The sequence below is a fragment of the Gymnogyps californianus genome, chromosome 18 (assembly GCF_018139145.2).
Source record: "Gymnogyps californianus isolate 813 chromosome 18, ASM1813914v2, whole genome shotgun sequence".
Taxonomy (NCBI): domain Eukaryota; kingdom Metazoa; phylum Chordata; class Aves; order Accipitriformes; family Cathartidae; genus Gymnogyps; species Gymnogyps californianus.
The window spans coordinates 189,802-210,036 of NC_059488.1; the positions used below are offsets into that span (position 1 = coordinate 189,802).

Sequence of the window (20,235 nt, forward strand, 5' to 3'; positions counted from 1 at the left end):
CGAACTTCAGAGAACACAAAAGGAAAATGGAGTGCAGAGAGTAAATGACCCAGAGCACCATCCATGGGTGCAGCCCCCGTGCTGGTTTAAGACCTGTACCAGTAGGATCGTTGAGAAAAGGCTTATTTATTCTATCATGTACCAGCATGAGGAGTATGACCAAGATGGGAACGTTGCACAAAACAGTAAGAAGTGTCTCTCCGGTCACATGCCCTTTAAGTCAGAGCTTGAAAACTGATCGTGCAATCAGCAGGTTTTCCTGGCAAGCACAAGTCATCCATTTCTGAAGAACTCGGGGTTGGTTTTTAGTGGAAGCTGAGCCCCCAGACTTTGACAGTAAGTTCTAGCAATACTTCAGAGACAAAAAACCCCAAGCCATTCTTCCCGAATCCAAAGTCAGGAAACTCTTAACCCTTCTGTTGAAGCAACAAGCTTGCCAGACAACATCATGGAGCGACCCTGACACGTCAGTTTTACTGGTCTTGTTAAACATACTGAGTGTGGCACTGGAAATCAGGAGCTGAATTGCCTGTAGGGTTATTTCTAGGAGTGCACAGCTGAAGGAAAGTAGTCTTAAAGGGCAGGAGAAATGCACAAAACTGTGTAAATGTGTTAGTTGCAAAAACCTATCCTGTCTGCATCCCCCATAACTGCAATGTCACTCTGGTATCGAATAGGAAACAAAGCAGATTCTTTGCCTAATATTCGGATGAGTAAATACAGCTGTATCTGAGCTTGGCATGCAACGTTGAAAATCTTGTTAACGGAAAGCCATGTGAAACACAGCGGGGCCCCTGTCAGCCAATACCATGGACCTTGCAAAACTGCCAGTTTCTAAGACCTGTAGCAAGACTTCAGTTCTCAAGAAGTTCAGAGGTTAGATGCTCACTGTAGCCCCATCCACCTATGGAATTTTCTTTGAGCAAACAGGTATGTATTTTTTTCTGAGCTGTGGCTTAAGCCCAGTGTGAGACTTCCAAGTCCTACAGCTGTGCAGCACTCCGTGGCTCAGCCCATACCCATTTTTGTTTCTCAGTGAAAGCGTAAGTGAACAGTATAGCTGGGGGGGGGTCTGTTTTATTTTAATTAGGCAAGGCACTAAAGCTTTTGGAGAGAAACCAAGGGAGCTCTTTGTGCAAAAGGACAGAATCACTGGCTGAAGAGATCGCCTTTCCGCAACGTTTGACTTAAGCATCAGAAGCGTACCAGTACGCTGAAACACCAAAATGGATTACAGACCCTGCAGTTAAGGCTTCGGTTCAAAGAACCACAGAGTACTCAAAAGAAAGCTTTTCAAAGACGCGCAAAGCTTCTGTTGTGCTGGGGGAGCACATAGTGGAACTGAGATGGGCTGTGAAGCTCAGAGACTAATCTGACACAACACATTATGTTGAGGAAGTAAAAATAAATAAGCAATTAAAGTGACCTTTGCAAAAGAACAGGAAGAAGCAGATGAGCTTTTATCAGATTATTTAGGTTTGTGCCATTTCACATGTGATACAGGAGTCTGAAACAAGCATTTGTTCTCAAAGGTAGAGAGAGCTGAACAATCTTAACTTCAGATTTAAAGGACAAGGACAGTAAAGCCACGCTTTGCAAAGAGATTCAGTTTCCCAGGAAGAATTAGGTAGAAAAGAGATGAGGTGGACCAACAGGCTCAGCTAAAAGACAAGAAGTGTGTTTGGGAAAGTGACGATTTATTCGTCTCTCCTTCCTTTAACTCATTATGAAATGGATTATTACTCTCAAGCCAATCATAAGGCAAAAGAATTGTAAGACGGACTCCCACAGTCCCATTTGTAGAGTCGATTACATTAAGACTAGTATAAGACTTCAACAACGGAAGATTTTTGGTGAGCATTTATATGTATTCCACTTTCTAAGAAATCTCTTTGTTTCCTCAGTAGGGCTGCCGTATAGGTGAAACGCCAAACTCTGGAAGTTTTACAATCCATAGCAAAGTCATTAATTAAGGGTTCAATACTAGCTTCAGTCGAAGGCACAGGGCCAAACCAACACAAGTCAGTAGGGCCTGGGTAGTCTCGCTGAATTTATCTTTTTTTCTTTTTTTTTTTTTTTTTTTTCTCTTCATCTCCAGTTTTAAGCCTTCAGCTTTTAGCCAAAGCTCAGCTCCTCGGAAACACGAACGTGCTCCACAAACAAAAACACTGATGGTGTTTCCTCCCACATTTCAACAGCATTTTCCTTCTTCGCTGTTATGTCAAAGAAAAGAAAAGTCTTAGGAGCAAATCAGGTGTGCAGACAAAGGCTACAGCTACTGGATTCCACTGCACACATAAGCGAGAAACTAATTTCCAGGGTTACTGGTGGCATGTGAACTGGAGGAACATTAACATTCTGCACAAACTTGTCATGTCTTGCAAATCCCAGGGTCCCTTTGCTGACAGAAGAAGGTGCATTTAAATAATTTGTAAAAAATTTTCCATTTCCATAAGCCATCATTAGTACATGGAATGATAAATATTCTTTAAGACTTAAGTAGTGGTCCCAAGGGTAACTTCTGACTCCAGCAAACAGAATTGATCAGCATAAAACAAATAAAGATGCATCTTTCTTTACAAATCAAAGGTTACAAATACTATAAAATACACATACTCCCCTCAGCCCCTGGAAAATTAACCATTACAGTCAGATTTAATTAGTTCTGCTTAACAGCCCTAGATTTAGAGGGGACTGTACCTCACTGTCGCTACCACGCACCTGCGTACTTCCCACCGCTCCCGTTAATGTGAGGGGAAAGGACATTTTGGTGAGAACAACCTCTTTAAGAAATATGAACAAGCACATTTCTGAGAACCTATCTGTGAATACAGGACTGTCCAAGCAGCTACAAAACCAAAAGGAAAAGCACTATAGGAAGCTGATTTCCAAATTCATGGTTTAAAATCTATTTGCACATATAAAAATGAAAGATCTCAGGGCTCCCGTAAGATTCTTAAAAAAACACCTGTGTCTGCTTTGCCTTCAAGCAACTGAACAGATTTCACTAATTCTATTGGGACCAGGAATTGTAATACATTTAGACTGTCTGCTTTTAATACTGCTAATGAAAATACTTCTACCCAAAGTAGTCCAAAGGAAAAAAAAAAATTGAAAATTTCTCCACAGTCCAAAAAAAGATGAATAACATGAACTTTGCTGTACAGTTGTAAGCTTGTTCTGAGTCAACAAACACCTTACAATGCGATATCTGGACAGGAAGGGACGGAAGGAGGCTGACTTAGAATTATACCTAATGTGCTCACAAGCTTTCCCAGTGCCCAACCTCAGAAAGCAGCTTTCAGTCAGAATACCTGAGTCTAACTGATGCAAATAATATATAAAATGCACGTGTAGTTTCACTTGCGTTTCACATTATCTCCTGCATTCCTGCAGATAAGTTAAAAAACTGCAATACCTCTACAAAATTATATACCACTTTGAGCCAAACCAGCAGCAAATTCTCTTCCATCGTTCATTTCAGCCACAGCTTGAACAGATTGTTCAAAGTGCTCTATAAAACGAAGACACTGTACAACAGATGCTTTGCTGCCACTTCCTTCTTCTAACGTGATGCAGCATAGCTCGGTAGTTTGGAATGAGATCAGAGTATCAGCAGCAATACTGACAGCATTGGTTCTACATGGGACAACGTTACAGTTCTTTGTTTATTCCACTTACCACCTGAAACACTGTATGTTCTTATGAAGGAATGGCGCTGTAACTGAGTGTTTCAGTGAATCCAGAATAAACCAGAAACCTGTAGGCTTATTCCTTCTCTCCAGGGACAATCCTGTGCTGTAAGACAACTTGCTGCATTCCCGGTATTTAATGAGCGTTTAGTTAAGACTGACATAAGTGAGTTCTGGTTCACCAGAGCCCCATGAATGTCATGGTCCACACTACAATTATTCTCTGAACCTCATCATCAATACCAGGAAAACCAGCTTACTATGGCACAGCTTGTCCATCCCAGAACGAGGGATTAGACTTAAGACTGACATGACTTCTCCAAACCAGAGATGCTTTCCCAAAGGTTTTGTTTGTTTGTTTTAAGCCAAAAAAGGTGCAATATAGCATCTCTCCTCAAACCCTGAAAAGTAAAGTGACTTGAAGATAAAAATGCCACCATCGGAAGGTCTACTGACACCCAGTCTATGCTGGCACCCAGATAGGGAGTGGATGAGCTTCTGTGTTAAATACATATTTGTCAAGGTTGATTAAGTCTATGTCGTCTGAGAACAGCAGAAACATGTATTTGAGTGTTTCCCCAAGGAAGAAGCTCTCCATCTTATCTCGTGGCTCTGGATTACTGGGATTCTGGACGTTGTTAATGGAAGTATAACCACCTGTAGGAACCTGTGCCAAAAAAAAAAAAAAGGCAGAAATTTTGTACATTTCGACAATCTAAAATAAATTATTGTCACTTCTTAACATCTAGATGCACTTGGAGAAAATAAGTGCTAACAAACAGATCAGCATGTTTTTCATTTCCATATAAAACTTCAGTTATGGAAAAAATCTCACTGCATTTTAAAAGAAACCACGAGGATAAAATGAAGCAAAATGTCCATTTATGCTTAATTTAAAGAGGTCTCACAAAGAACATCCCCTTGAATTTTCTGGACAAATGTACAGAAAGTAACTAGTGCAATTTCTACATTAGAGTTGGTCAAAGTACCATACCTATTCTCTTAAGAACAGACCATGGATATTTAATGACCACTGGCATCTAGGCCACACTTTTACAGCATCTCAGAGTGATATCTCCATGAGCACTGCAGTCAGAACGAATACAAAAACCCCTCTATTAAAGCATTAATGCCATTTTGTGCCAATTTTTTTGTTTTGGCAACTTCAGCCAAAGGGTTCTTTCAGTCCAGCCAGGTCCTTCTCAGCTTCTGAATTCTAAAAAAGATCGCTGTAGAGATTCTAACAGCTTCCAAGAAGACAGTGAGACACCTTGGTAGTCTGCGGACAGCTTCTCCATTTTACTTTTTAATCAATGTAATACAAGTTCTTTCCCTGAATGCACTAAGTAGCGTATCTCAAACTGTAAGGCACTGCATGAACTGAATTTTTGTGTGTGTTCTTACAGATTTCCCCACAGGTATTTGATGGCTCTTGAAAGATAGAGGATTTCCAAAGTTCTTGTTAGAGAGCAAGTGAGCGAATACAGTCCTGACAGAACAAGGTCGTCATAAGCTGACCTTACCCGTGTGTATTTATTGAAGTTCTGCAAGATTTCCCAGCCCCAGTCTTGGTATTTCTTATCACCGGTGAATCTGTACATATAAAAAAGGCTTTCCACAGTTTCTGGTCGCAGTAAGTTGTGCCTGTCTGCAGGCTGCAAGAGGAAAAAAAAGGCAAGAATAATTCAGACAGGGAATTTCCTCAAGGACACATGCAGGAAGGAAAATAGTGATTCCCATCTCCATCTACTCCAAGGAGTTTATTATGCATAACTCAGCTTCTAAATACCCTACAGGGGTAATTAAAAACAAAGGCTAGGGTACACCTAGAAAGCGAGGCAGCAAAAGAACAAGCTGCTCCACAACAGAGCAGATCACCGATATCCGGCTGGGAGTTTCAACAGCAGAATACATACACAGAATAATCATCGAATTACAGTTCAGGCCAGCTATCTGTTCACCTTGATTTCCACATCTTTGTGGCCCTTTTGTGCATGAAGGTTGAAGTGTACGATCTCCGGACTCAGCCCTGTCTCTACTTGAGCGTACATCTGATAACAGGTTTCTATAAGGGCTTCAGCCAATTTCATATGATCAGCAGTCAATCCATTGTGAGCTCCCAGTGCCAAAGTACCAGGCAAAAAGCAAACCAAGTGATCCTGCAAGACAAGACAACTCTTACTGGGGAAAAAATTACACAACAGCCACGTATTTGGTGGTGGTTTTTCTGTTTTCTTTTGTTGTTGTTTTTTTAAATGCAGTTGTACTTCTTACCATCTTGGCACTGAAATGGCCATGAGCAAGCTCTCCTACAAAAGTAAGCTTCTTGGGTTGTGATCTCTGAAGAAGATGCTTTTTCACTCCTTCTATGGCTCTCATGTAGTCTTCCAACAGTCTGTGAATTAAAATCATTCACAGTTAGCTCACATACACACAGTCAGAACACATTTAATCATAGCTGATGTTCAGCACAATCCTTTTGGAGACCATTATTTCAGTCTAAAGAACAATAATTAACCAAATGTGAAAACTAACAAAAAAAACCTCAAAGTCACCATCAACTGGACATTAATTAGTTATCGCTACCATGTAGCGATATTGGGTTTACTTTTCAAGTAAACTCTAAATTTAAGTATTAAAGAAAACATACCCCCAACTCTGTTTCTAGGCAGTAACCAGATTTTATTTCAGGAATCCTCAGAAGTACAGTAATTGAAATCACAGAAAATCTAGGCTGGTAAGGACCTCCTGGAGGTCTCTACTTCAACCCTCTGCTCTGAAGCAGATTCAGTTGGACGAGGTTGCCTGAGGGCTTATCGAAGCAATTTTTTAGTATCTCCATCCAAAGATGTAGTAGTATCTCCATCCAAAGATGGAGATTCAATGACTTTGAGCAATCTTTTCCAATGTTTGGCCACTCTCATTGTGAAATATTGTTTCACAGTATTTAATTGGAATTGCCCTTGTTTCAAAGTACTTTTATGTGGAAAAAACCCTGTTGAGTAATTCCATTTTGAGGCTCACAAAATGCCATCGTTCATGGTCCCAAAGACAACGGTTCTCCATTTACAGTGAGCTATGGCTTGGAAAAAGGAGCGATGCAAACTTTCTTTGTAGAGATGCACCTGCTTTGACAAAGAAATGCCTCAGAGAGGCACGTTGTCACTCTGTATGCATTAAACCCCTCAACATGAACAAGTCCAACATAATTAGCTTATAATCAGACAAAAACTGCTTGGATTTTTTATCTTGTTTTGGAGGAAACCTTCTTTTCCAACATCTCTAATTCCTCTGCTCCTTGCAAACATTCTCTTCCACTCATCCAGTGCAGATAAGAGAAACATAAGAGACCTAAAGCAAAGTTTACACAAACATCAAACTTCAGTCTCTTCTTCTTTCTAAGAAAAGTTACTCATGGATTAAATCTCCCACCTCAACCATCTTGTAGGATTCACCTTTCCCTAGCAAACCCAGAGAAAACACAGACATCGCTGGTGAAATGAAGTATCATCAGTATTTCAGAAGTGTCTAAATATGCTCCATCTACTGCAAAGACTTAATTCTCTGCTCCTGTCTGTAACACTCCTCACATCTGATGTGCAGAGGAAGAAAAGTTTTTGAGGAGGAGAAGTTTTGAGACTAAGCCTAGCTCTCATGCTGTTTTTACATCAAGTTACCACAGGTGTCTCTTGCTTGCTTAGCTTGCTTTTAAAAACAGTGATATTTTCAGTCAACTGTTGGGCATATACATTATTTTTCTTTAAGCAGCAAACTACAACAGAAAGTTTTACAGCTTGCATAATTCTCACACTGATATGAGAAGTGGAAAGAACTTACTCGTTTTCTTTTTTCCCACCCTGAATCCATTGTTTGAGCAAATACTCATAGTAGCTGTCAGCTCTGGCTCCCAGAGTATAAACACCCAAGTGAGTGAACTGCCCGCTATTGGTGTTTATGAACATAGGCACTAGTCCATCATTTTTCCCTGAGAGGGTGTGAACATGCTTCATCACCTCATCTACAGCTTTCTAAAAGAAAGAAAATAGCAAACATAAATTACAGGTGTAAATGACGCATAAAACTGTGGCTAGTAACTTCAGGCCAATAATAAATCTTTAACTATTCCTCCTCAAATTAGCACCAGGGACATCAAGTTCAGCTCATGCAATATATTAAATACAGGATTTCAAACTTTCTGACTCTTCAAACATGATGTTCTGGATACATTTAAGTACTCTGAAATAATAATAACTATTTCCTTTCCTTCAAGTAAGCCCACTCAAAAGCCAGTACTATGGTACAGGACTATGATCTCACTTACTCATATTTGCAAAGTAGAAGTCCAGCTAAAATAACAACTACATGCATCATGCAATAGCTAAAACTTGTTTAAATAACTGCACTCTTCAAAACTTGAGCTGTGGATACAGTTTAAAACAATAAAACAACATCGCCAAACAAAAAGAAGAGTGGAAAATATTCTTTTCTCTGGAATTATTTTTATTTCAACTAACTTTTCCTTGTACTGTGACCTGCTGTCAGACCCTTATCTAGTGAGTCACCTTTTAGTTCCTTGGACGGCAACACCAAGGTTTTGTTCTTTGCATTTAGATAGTAGCATTAAGAAACTGCAGACAGAATTCTAACAACATTAAGCAAGGCACAGTTTCACAGTCCCCTGTTTAGCTTAATAATTTTTCAAAATCTGACAACCTATTGTCAAACAAAAATGTCAATGATAAAAACTGGGGGGGGTTGGGAGAGGGTGGGGGTGGTGTTTGGTTTGGGTTTGTTGTGGTTTGGTTTTGCTGGTTTTTTGGTTTTGGGGTTTTTTTAAATCAAAATCTGTTTCTGAGGGAGTAAAATAACTATTCACCTCCGCTACTACTTTTTGGTGTTTAAGAAAATAATTGGAATTACTTTGTTTCTTTTCATTCCCTCATCTAGAGTTTTGCAACTCATTTAACGTCACTTAGAGACTACAGTGACCACGTGTATTGATGGAGAGTCAGTGGTGGAGCTGTAGAGAGGTGGAAAAAGAGGAAAACATGGACTGATTCTTCCATACCTGGAATTTCTCATCTCCAGTGAGACGAGAGAGCTCCCTAAACTCCAGCTGAATACTGGTCACCTCTGCCACAGTGCTGTCGGATGTCCAACGAGGTGGATGTGCAGTGCCCCGGCCAATGTTGACATCAGAATATGGTATCTTGGAGGGGGTCTTGAATGCTGGCATAAGCCTGTTCCCAATGTCTTTCTAAAGAAAACCCAAGAGCACAGGACAAAACAACAAACAAACCAAAAAAATAAATATACACACACACACACCCCCTTTAGATTTTCTTTCACCAAGCAGACAGAAAAAAGAGAAAATAGCAGCTTAGTTTTAGATGGTGCAAGAAAGCCAAGAACTAAAAAGGGTCATGGATTTACTCATAGTAATGACTACAGAGTTTCTACCTTGTTCCTAGTACTGCATGACTCATTTGAGTCTGCAATCCCTATGCAACGTGATGTAATTCTGAAGTCATTGACTGCATCTAGCTAATCTAAAGAGGTGGCTGATGCTGTTAAGATACACAGAAAGGGTGACAAAAGACAACTATTACTCTTTGCCAACCGTTTATTTCCTCTTTTGTTTCATGAACTTTATTATGGTCGGCTCTTCCTCAACAGAAGAACAGGCATATAAGAATATCTGATAAAACACAGCAAGGCTCTGAGGTTATCCAGAGAGCAAAAAGAAGCGCAGGCTTAAAAGATTAATGGTAAATCCCCTTCCCACCACTTTAAATATGAAACTGTTAAAAACCAGCAACATTTAACTTTCTGATTAATCTTCCCTCAAGTTTGTCCCATATGGAATACAGAATCCAGTTTCATTTGTAAGACTAGTCACTCACAGCTTTTTCCAGGAAGAGGCTATCTCCAGAGAGATGGTAGGTGCTCAGCAAGCCCCCCAGGATACGGATAGTGCTCTCAAAGAGGTTCACATCCACATTTTTATCAAATACTAAATCATTTGCTACCCATTTTCTTGCTTCTTCAAACTCTGCAAAGTATAAAAGGTAGTTCAGTTATGAACTTTTGGCATGTTCCAACAACTAGACTAGAGACATTAGTACTCCATATATCCATGACAGTTACTTATATCTGTCTACAGAGATCATCATTTTACGTGGAAAACTAAAATGAAGAGCACATGCTGGGAGAAGTTTGACTATCATTGGCTTAATTCTTATTCAGCATACACCACAGATGCATACAGACAGAAATACCCAGCAAAATAAAAAGTTCCTAATAGTCTAAAAAAAGAAAAAATTGAGGAATTCTTTACTAAAATAGTCCAGAAATGGAGATCTTTTAAGTCCATCCATTTGAATTGTTAGACAATTAGTTAGACTTCCACAAGAGCCTCTGAACTTTTAAATTAAATGTTTTTAAACCACAGCTGTTATCTACCAACATAAGCAATAACATTTTCAGTTAACAGCCATTAACGCCTTTAGTCTAGCAATGTCCTGGGGAGCCTGCCTCCTACTTCAGCACTTAACCCATAAAATCCCGACAGTCTGCAATTTTTTCTCCAGAAACAAAAAATGGTTGTTTATCACACTACTAATTCAAAAAGGAATGTAAAAAAAGCCATTTTAGATTCAACAGTCAGCTTAGCAGCAGCATCACTCAATGATTGCTTTTGCACGTGGTCTAACTCCATGGTGCAGGTGAGTTAGCTTAGCCTTCACAGTTAGAGGCATGAGCTATCTCAAACTATCTCACACCTTCCAGAAACTCCTGCTTGTGAGCAGGCACAGAAGAACAACCAGTTACCCAGAGGTGGAAGGTATTCCACAGGAGATTAACTCTAAAGCAAAAGGATGCCTGTGTGTCCTCACAAGAAAAAACGTCTTGGATGTTGGGTAAATACTGGGTGTTGGGTAGACTGAGAAGAACCACAGAAGAATCTCTGCTGTCAGATGTTAGCACTATCTAGCAGTACAGTAGAAAAGGTAAGGTCCTCTTTCACAGAAGCATTAGTATTCATCAGCTTATAAGAAAGGCTGGCAATGTCAAAGAGAACTTTCATTTATATAGCATTTGTTATTCAGAAGAAACCCCAGGAGCTTTCTAAGGCAATCAGCAAAAGAACTGCTATAAAATATGAAGAAGCCTTCACCAAGAACCCATTTTCAATACAGCTAAATTACAAATAATTTATTTTAAAAGCTCTATGCAGTTCACAATTAATTTTTTATGAAAAAAAGCAGCACACTGTCAACTTGATGAAACTTCAAGATAGCCTGCTCAGGCCTAGAGCTGCAGACACATGATATGGAGTTTTCATTTCATTTAATGTTTTACACAAACTTCAAAGGTAGAAGAGACAGAACCATGAAAGACTGACTGTTTATTGTCCCCTTACTAGCAGCTCTGTTCTTCCTATCTTGACACAAAAAATTGCATGATTGATAAAAGGTTACAAAGGTGGCTATCTATCAAGGTTAAATAGATACAGTTCCAGAAATTTTTAAATACTACTAAAAAAAAAAAAACCAACCCTGCACCACAAAAAAAAACCCCAAAACTCCCCCCAACTCTTAAATACTGATTAAGCAAGATTTTTGCAACAGAATTGCAGAATTTTTGGCTTAGTTTTTAAAATCTGTTTGAAAGTTTTCTAACATAGTCACTTTCAGAATAACTGTGAAAAAATAGAGACAGCAGAGCAGTTCAGGAAGGAGGTACTGAACACTCCCCTTCTCCATCCATGGATTCCTTACAGAAACAACCTTCTTAAATCCAGATATGAAATACTGATATTAGGTGTGATAGAACACAACCTAGGAGCTTACAGGCTAACTACCCAAGACTGATGGGTAGAAAGCCTACAGTGGCTGTATAATGGCACAAAGATAGCACTAGGGTTTTAGTACAGAAACAAAAATCAGGAGGCTTATTAATACATTCCTCAGTTTCTAGCACATATATCTGTTGTTATATGTAACAGCGGAATATTTTTTTTCTGGCTCAAAATTCTATTCCAAGAAAAATGGTGTCCTTTAATATAGTTGGGGTTTTTTTAATATTTATTTTTATACATATTGTTTTTATATATATGTATTTACCCTCACAGGAAAACTAAACTTATTGGCCACACATAATAAACATTCCCCTCAAAGAAGTCTGAACATGTACTGCCTGAATAGAAAATAAGGAATTATTTTAGAGGGAAAAAATGGAGGAGGAAAACAAATTACCTTCTTTTAAGCCTAAAATCCACATGGTATCCAAGGCGTCAATTAAGGTAAGCCCAAGTCCAAACCACTCGCTGTAGGACTTGGACAAAGGCTTCAGCTCATCATGGCCCCAGGCAAAATCCTTGTATCCTTTCCATGCATGGCGGAATGCTTCTATCACAGCTATCTGACGTTCGTTTATGGGCACTGCAAAAGGAAAACAGCACCTTGCTCAAGACTTCTGCAGGGGAGTTATGCAGCTATACCAAACACCATTTTGCTGCATTCCACCCAAAATAAACTTTCTTCCAAACTAAATAATCAGTGTAATGGAAAAACCACCCTCAGATTATTCTTTTCAGTACAGACTTTCCTCTGCGGAATAACCAGTCAGTGTTTCTGGTCATCAATTCAGCCAGGTGGAAACAGAGATCTCTCCCTGGCAAAAAAAAGTCACTTCTGCAAATAAAACATTAAAATAATCACATGCACAGTTGTTAGATGAGTATCACTAAAGCTCAAAGACCTGAAAGTCAGGAAATACCAGAATTAAGATTGCTTAAATCAACTGTAATTCAGCTGCTGAATACATATGCTTAACAATACAATCCTCAGCTAATTTACCACATACCATTTTTTCTTCATCTTCCCTGTCATTCATTGCTTTCTGCTAAATTTAAAACCAGTTATACGAAATCATTTCCCTTGAACTTTTCATTTACTACAAAAAAGGAAGAAAATTTACATTTTTACGTCTTGGGCAAAGCCATGTCTTTTTCCATGGTTCCACTGAAATTTTTGCTCGCAATTTGCCATAAAGTTGAGCTTATGTTACGCATCCAACACAAAAAAATTTCAAGCCCATCAGCTGAAATTTTGCAAAATTATAAACAAACAAAGATTTCTAGAGTGGGAAAGACCAAGCAGCGTAACTAACCCCACATATATTAAGCTAGTAAAAGCCAAATACATCCCTTTGTAATATGCCACGTTTATCATATCAGAACTTCCTCATATGAACCCAGAAAGCAGAACAACAGGTTCTTTGCTCCACAAGGACAGCAACGGCAAAAACAACTTCTACAGCTTTCTGGTGAGCCTTAAAAATAGTTCAGTTTAATTCAGGGAGGAAGTCACTTTCCCTATCTTTGCAGAACAAAAGGAAAACCACTGCTGAAAAAGGAAGCTGTCCCTTTCAAGCCCTCTCTCTTTAGACTATCCTTTCCTGCAGAAAGGATGGGAATCTCTGCCTCCTCCCAGAGGCTATATTTCAAAGATTTGTCACTAAAATTTATTTTCAAATTCTGAAGGCTAATAAGCATGATGGCTGTCATGGTGGAATAAGGACACCGAAAGGCTTGGATGTTTTAGGTAAATAATCTTTCCTACACTTTTTGTTTCCTTTAATTAAAATAAATAAATAAAATAGATGTGTGTGGGGAAGAATTGCACAACTTCAACCATAAAAGCGAACAGAAATAAAGGTATCATTAACTGTACTATTTACCTGGTTCTTTCTGGTCTTCAGCTTCCACAGATGAAGGTTTTTCTGGTTCCTTTATTTTACTAGACGGAGGTTCAGTGCTTTGGTCAGGTTCTATCACTGCTCCTCTCCAGCTGCAAATACAAGGGATTGTAATTAAGACTTAATTTGATCACAGAGAGTCATGCAAATGAATGAGACTTATCTCTGCATTTCCTTTTTCTCACGATACTTTGATAAAACAGGAGTTGGATTTTGTATCAAGGATCAAAATAACTATGTTGTCAACTAGATAATTTTTCTGTTCAAAGAAAGTAATTTGCACCAGAGAAATTTCACTGGATTAAGAGATGTGTCTTACAGGCTCTTGGAATTTCATTAAATATCTTGGCAATGGAATTTAATAAAGAACTTCTAAAAAGAATTAAAACACGTGAGAATGCTGCATTAGAAGTATTTTGTTATCTACCCGTTCTGAAATGATCATAGGAGCCACTAACACTAAATAGTACCACCCAAATGACGATCACCAAAAAATCATGAATAAGCACAAAGGACTAGCCACTTAAAGTACCTGCTTTACTACCAAGGGGTTCACAAGCCTTCCCTACTGCCACAGATGCATAAATCAGTTTTTACAGGTTTTTATTAAGAATCTCCTGAAGGAGAAGTCTTTCAGAATGGACTTCAGGTCAAGCCAAGTTCATATCAAGATCAAACAATCTTGACCATGCTGTTTAATATATAGATATGTTGCCTTTGAGTTCATTATATGCCTCCCAAGGGAACCAGGCTTACAAGACCTTTAAAGTTTATATTGTTTACAGTCAGCATACCTTACGACTTACATAAATCCCATCATGTCATTTCTTACTTTCATTCTTTAAACTTGTAACTAGTCTTCACCATGCTTTCATTGCTGTCCTAAGTTTTCCTGTTACCACCTGTTTAACTCTACGAGTTACAGCGTAAGCACAGGTCATTCTGAGAGATTTCAGATAATACCAACAGCCAAAATGCTGATGCAGGCACAGTTCTGATGCTATGATCAGCTCAGCTGTGCCGGTGCTGAAAAGGACACAAACATATTTTAAACCCAAGCCTAGTGTTCCAAATCTTAAGAACCTCTCCTGAACTTGTAGTAGTCTTTTCTATATCTGAGTTACATCCCTCCAGTTATTCCCAAATCAAAAGATTTCAATCAATAATATCTTAGGGGATAACTTAGTATAAATATAATCATAGCAGCACAGACCCTCTGTAAAAGATATTACTATATCTGCATAAGGGGTCTTTGAACTGTATGATTAATCTTTTGTAAGAAAGGAGTAAGCATATCTTGTACAGTTACATGCACGCAACTACATACACATCTATGGCTTCTGCCAGCTCAACTTGGGCTCACTGTGTTTAGTGGCATCATACCCCTAACCAACACTGACACTGGTACAATTCTCCAAGTCTGGCCCAGGACAAAGACACGTGAGACAGTATTATTGTATCAATACTGGTACGTTAATATTTACTACAAAACAAATGGCGGAAACCTACAGACACTGAGAACTCTCCTGAGCATTAAGAGTATCTAAGTGCATTAGAAATACAGACAGCCTTGTAGGGCTCCGAACCCTCTGCAGTTCTATGATGCAAACAGTAAAAACAGAAAAGCTGCACATTCATCGAAATTAAATAAATCAGCCTAGCAGTATCAACAGCTGTCAGGCCAGACCTGAGAACAAATATATGCAAGGAAAGAAATCAACCTCAGACACAGGCAACAAAAAGCCCTTACAATTTTCACTGCAACATCCAATGGATCTTGGCGGGGGTGAGGAGGGGAGCACTGTAACTTGCTGGAAATATTTCTACCTGATAACTGATTTCTCCGTTTTCTCTTCTTTATCAGCCTGGACCGGCTCTTCTACAACCCTGCTGGTATCATGTCGGTTCTTCAGCCTCACATCCCTCCGTGGTGGCTTGATCTGAAGATTGGAAGGACCACGCCGAACATGAGGCGGTTTTGGCGGCTTCTGAGAAAATAAAGAAAAAAAAAATGTGCTTGCTATGTTGCAGAGATGGTAAAATTTCAAACCATAAATCAACAGCATTCCAGTGTTAAACATAACTTCAGATAAATCTTATTTTGATATCGTATCGGCATGCAAGTTCTGCCCTAAATGGAAGGTATGCTAAAGACCTTGGTTTTTTGTTTGTTTTAAACTTGTGGTAAAATTATCCAGTTTTTAAGTTTACACTGATAAACTACTTTTAAACTACCTCTACTGCTACCAGATATTAATTTAACACAAGGCACTGCCAAAGGATTGTAAAGATATTTGATTCCATTTTACTAGGCACAGTAAATTTTTATTAGAATTAGCAAAAAGCATGCAAAAAAAAAAAAGCTTACACAATGCCAGTGGTAGATAATACCACGAATTACTATACAGTAATACATGTACATTTGTGCACGATGAGGGAAAGATTTAATACAAAATGTCATATTCATTAACTGGAAATCCCAAAATTCATGAGGTAAATACATGAAGAGCAACACAGTAACCCATATTCCTCTACTCCACTAATCCACACAGTCAGTTCATGTTTCTTTCCCGTCACATCCCCCACAAATGTAACCCTTCAAAACCTATTAACATCTGTTCTGTTTGCTGCTATTTTTCAAGCTACCAGAAAAGCTATTCCAATTCAGTGTGACACTGACTGTATCCTACGTCTCATATTCAGCCATGACTCTATTTAGGCTCCTCACAACAGCAAGACTGACGTCCAGAGCACTCCAAGTCCAAACAAATTAATCATAGCAGGAAAGTGAAGCCTCAAGTAAGAGGTCACTGGGACCTAAAGTCCTGGCACTCCTAGGTATATCAGTGATTAAGAAACAGTATACTGAACACTTAAATAAAAAAGGTAAAGCCAAGAAATACTATACCAAAGCCCTTCCTGAAAGGAGAGCATTCCACCCAGAGCAGACTTTTATTGCAAGTTATAACTCCTTTCTCCTCAACAACTGTTGGAACCAAGCACTATTTGCAGCTTTCACAAAGTCTTTGGTAGCTTTATAAAACTCATTTCTTCTCATAGTACCTGCGGTGAAAGCTCTGGGTAGTCTCCAAGGTTGGCATCTGCTTTCTGGGGTGCTGGCAGAACGGCCGGATTTGCCAGCTTTAATCCAGGAATTTCTGGTTCTGTTCTCTGATCATCCAACGATTTGTTTGTTAGACCTAGACACACAAAACTGCTCAGCACAAGGAATCAACAGTTTAGGCTCCAGCTAGAAATTTAAAACAGTTTGCTGCATTCACATACTAGATGCACTTCCAAAAAGCGTTTCCATTCACAAAACACTGATCTCACACTAATTGTTAGATACAAAGTGTCTTTGGGTATTAACGCTCTGCCTAATATACAAGGGGGCTGCTAAAAGGCACATAGGGGGTTTTTGAATTGCTACTATTTTAGCTTCTCAAGACAGGCAGTAAGATAATATCAAAGGTAAATGTGCCTTCATATTGTAGAAAAGCTTGGAATGTCTAATCTGAGAGACAATCAAAACCAAGAGATGATTATCTTATTCTACTGTTTAGGTTTGGGTTACCAATATTGACATACAAACATAATAAAACTCACTCACAGCCTCCAAATCTTAATCAACTAAAACAAAACATTGCTTTAGTCAAGATAAACAATGAAAAGGTATATGAAAAATACTTCTGATTAAGCAGAAACAAGTCATTAAAACACGTCACATAAAATCATCTCACAACTGCGCTTTAATGGATACACCCAGTCATTGTCAATAAAAATTAAAAGTAGTTATAAGAACTACAACAATCTCTTAAATATAACACCACATTCCGGTAATTCTGAGCTATACAGAACACATACTTTTCCACGGTTCCCCCATGCTTGTGTATGAAATGACTCCACAGACTGCCAAGAAGGCAAACAGGAAGAGAATTATACTCCGCTGTAGTCGAGACAGCTGCTTCCATTTCTTTAGGAGAGAAAATAAGTAAGAGGAAGAATATTTAGCATGACATTAAGAGCCTACTCAGTCAAAAATAAACTCTTATCAGTTCATTCAGAGCAAGAAACACAAAACTGAGTAGGTTTAATTTTACCCTCTGTTTCCAACTGCAGACATCCATTGCTTATTTTCTTTGATGACAGAGAAAATAGAAATATAACATGCATATGGCACAGGAGGCTCAGAGAAACATCAGAGCCACTTGCTGCAAGAACCTCAGAGACTGCCAAGTGCCGAGATTCCCAGAGAGCATCACCTACAGTGCGCTGACTTTCCTCACAGCCTTCGCCGGCTGACCTGTGCATCTGCCCAGATGCCAACTGGGAAATAAGCCAAAAGCCTCTTTCCTCCCTTCTGGCTGGGGAGGTACTGCAGAACACACATGCAAAATAAGAAACAGAAGAAAGTGGCAGGAAAACTAAAAATGTTACTGCAGCAAAGAAGAAAATAAGAAAGAAGAAGCTTAGTTTATTTCAAGCTCACTGGACAAGAAAAGCCAGGCATTCTGCTTCTGACAAAAATATGCGGAACTGTCACACAGAACAGGTCCTGCCACCACAAAGTCACCAACCAGCAGCAACATGAAAATGAAGTAAACCAACAGAACAACAAACAAGACAAAACCACAATGTTTTCAAGTTTAGTCCTGGACAAAAATGTGGTTTTAAAACTGACGTATATACAACAAAATCACTAGAAGTCAGGCAGCAAATGCTACATTAGCCTGAGAGAGAAGTTTCCTCCATTTAGAGAGAGCAGTTAGAGTTAAACATTAACTGCTAAATTATCATTTTGTTAGTTTTCTAACGATCCTATCAAAATTCACCAGAGCAGCATTTTGCTTCTGGTTACTGGTTTTGGCGTACAGAGAGGGCGCTTCAGTGCCAATGCTACGCTTGGGAACAACCTGCAGTTTCCTACGAACCACTCTGCACCCCACAGCACTTCCCATAGCCCTCATCCTCTTAACAACAACCAGAGGCTGCAAATGTTTCAGTGAAGAACTGCCAATGTGCTCGCGCTGCCGAGCCCCACAGCACACATTTCCTGTTTTCCTCCCACACTGCTGACAGTACAGTAATCCTGTACACCCTTCCCTACGCACACCGCAAGATGCTGATCCCACTCCTTCACCTTCGGCTCTACCTGCACGGCCAACGGTATCATCATCTCCCAGTTGCAGAAGGATGCTTGAAACCCAGCAGCCCTGTGTTTCCTCAGGGTAGGATAGGAAAAGAGACATTGACTGTGGTGTCTTGGGATGGGTAAGAATGAGGCACAAGAATACATGAGGGCATTCACCACCATCTTACTTTCTTTTGCTGACAAAGAATAAGGATAAAAGGAACGGTGAAACATCTTGTGCCCTATCCCCACATTTCCCTTGCTGTTAATAAGAGTGAAGCTGCCACACTGTGTCCCTAAACAAGTTCTTCATACACTTCATCTGACCACCTGTAAAGCCTCTATACCTCATCTCCTATCTCCAACAAGGATTATCTTGTCACTTTGACTCACACTTTCCCACCCTGCCTCTCCAGCCCAAGACTCCCATCCCTGGTAAAGCTGCCTGCCCACTCCCTACCCCCGCGCAGACAAGAAGGTCACTTCCACACAGCTCTGCCAGAGACCCCTCTTCTCACACTCAGCCTTCCCACAGAAAGCAGAACCGTTCCCTTTACTCTCCTAGGGCAGAGGACAGGGCTCTCCCTTCAAGCCCTAAAAGAGGGGGCAAAGGCACCAAGACCAAATCTCACCCCCATCTCCACTCCTGCCCAGAGAGTGCAGTGTTGCCCCCCACATGCCCACTAGCAGAGGGCAGGGTTCCCCTCAACCGCACACCGTATCCCCCCACCCCCGCTTTGTTCACAAAAATTAAGATATGACTTAGAGCACTCCCAACCAGCCTGCGCTCCCCAAACCCCTACCAGATGGAGAGCTGCCACCTGAACACTGCTCAGAGCAGAGCCCCCAGCCCGGGGCCACCCCTCCCCAAAGCCCAGGGCATCCCCATCGTCAAGTGCCCGCAGCTTAGGCCCACTCCCCAGCTCGGAATGGGGTGGGTTCCAAGCCAGGTCCCCAAGCCAGGACCCCCAACACACAGTCCAGCTGCACCCAAGCCCAGGGACACTCCTCATCGCCCGCTCCCTACAGCCCGGCCCTCCCCAGCCCAACAGTGCTCCTTCATTGCCAGGTGCCCCCTGCACCCAGCTCGGGGGTACCCGCCACTACCGCACCGCTCCAGCCCCGGTCCTCCCCTCACGGCCCGGGTCCACTCACGGCCCGGAGCCCGCCCTCACCCTCCAGCAGGAGCGCCGCCTCCAGGCCTTGCTGTTATTGTAGCCGCCGGCCCCCACCGCCTCCTCCGGGCTGAGGGTGACGGAGATGAAGTCCCGTCGCGGCGGCGAGGCGGCGGCGGCAGCAGCCGAGTACATGGCGGCGCCTCAGGGGCCGCAGCCCGCCCGCCCGTCCCGCTGCGCGCCGGCCGCCATGATCCCGCGCTTCCCAGCACAGGGCGAGACGGAGCGGCCGCTTCCGGGTGCCGCTCTAGCCCGACAGCACTTCCGGGGCTCTATGGCGCCCCTAGCAACAGCCGCGCCGCGCCCTAGCAACGGCGGACGCAGGGCGCACCGGCCCCGCCGCGGGGACGCGGGGGCCGGCACGGCGGCGGGCCCCGACGCCGGCAGCGGGGCGCGGCGGGAGCGTGGGGGCTCGCCCTCCTCGCCGCGGGCAGGGAGGCGGCAGCCGCGGCCCTCACCGCCTCACGCAGGGCTG

The 20,235-nt window shown here is 41.2% G+C and overlaps 1 protein-coding gene across 1 annotated transcript; it reads right to left on the reverse strand.

Annotated features, from left to right (window-relative positions):
• Window positions 1-2,098: 2,098 nt before the first annotated feature.
• Window positions 2,099-19,895, reverse strand: MAN1B1 (mannosidase alpha class 1B member 1). Its single transcript, XM_050908184.1, has 13 exons — window positions 19,761-19,895; window positions 17,319-17,427; window positions 16,518-16,654; window positions 15,282-15,442; window positions 13,437-13,546; window positions 11,951-12,136; window positions 9,596-9,744; window positions 8,761-8,949; window positions 7,530-7,720; window positions 5,967-6,087; window positions 5,654-5,851; window positions 5,216-5,347; window positions 2,099-4,359 (listed from the first exon to the last, which is right to left on the reverse strand). The coding sequence occupies exons 1-13, from the start codon at window positions 19,893-19,895 to the stop codon at window positions 4,156-4,158; spliced, it is 2,022 nt and encodes a 673-aa protein (XP_050764141.1). The 3' UTR covers window positions 2,099-4,155.
• Window positions 19,896-20,235: the final 340 nt, after the last annotated feature.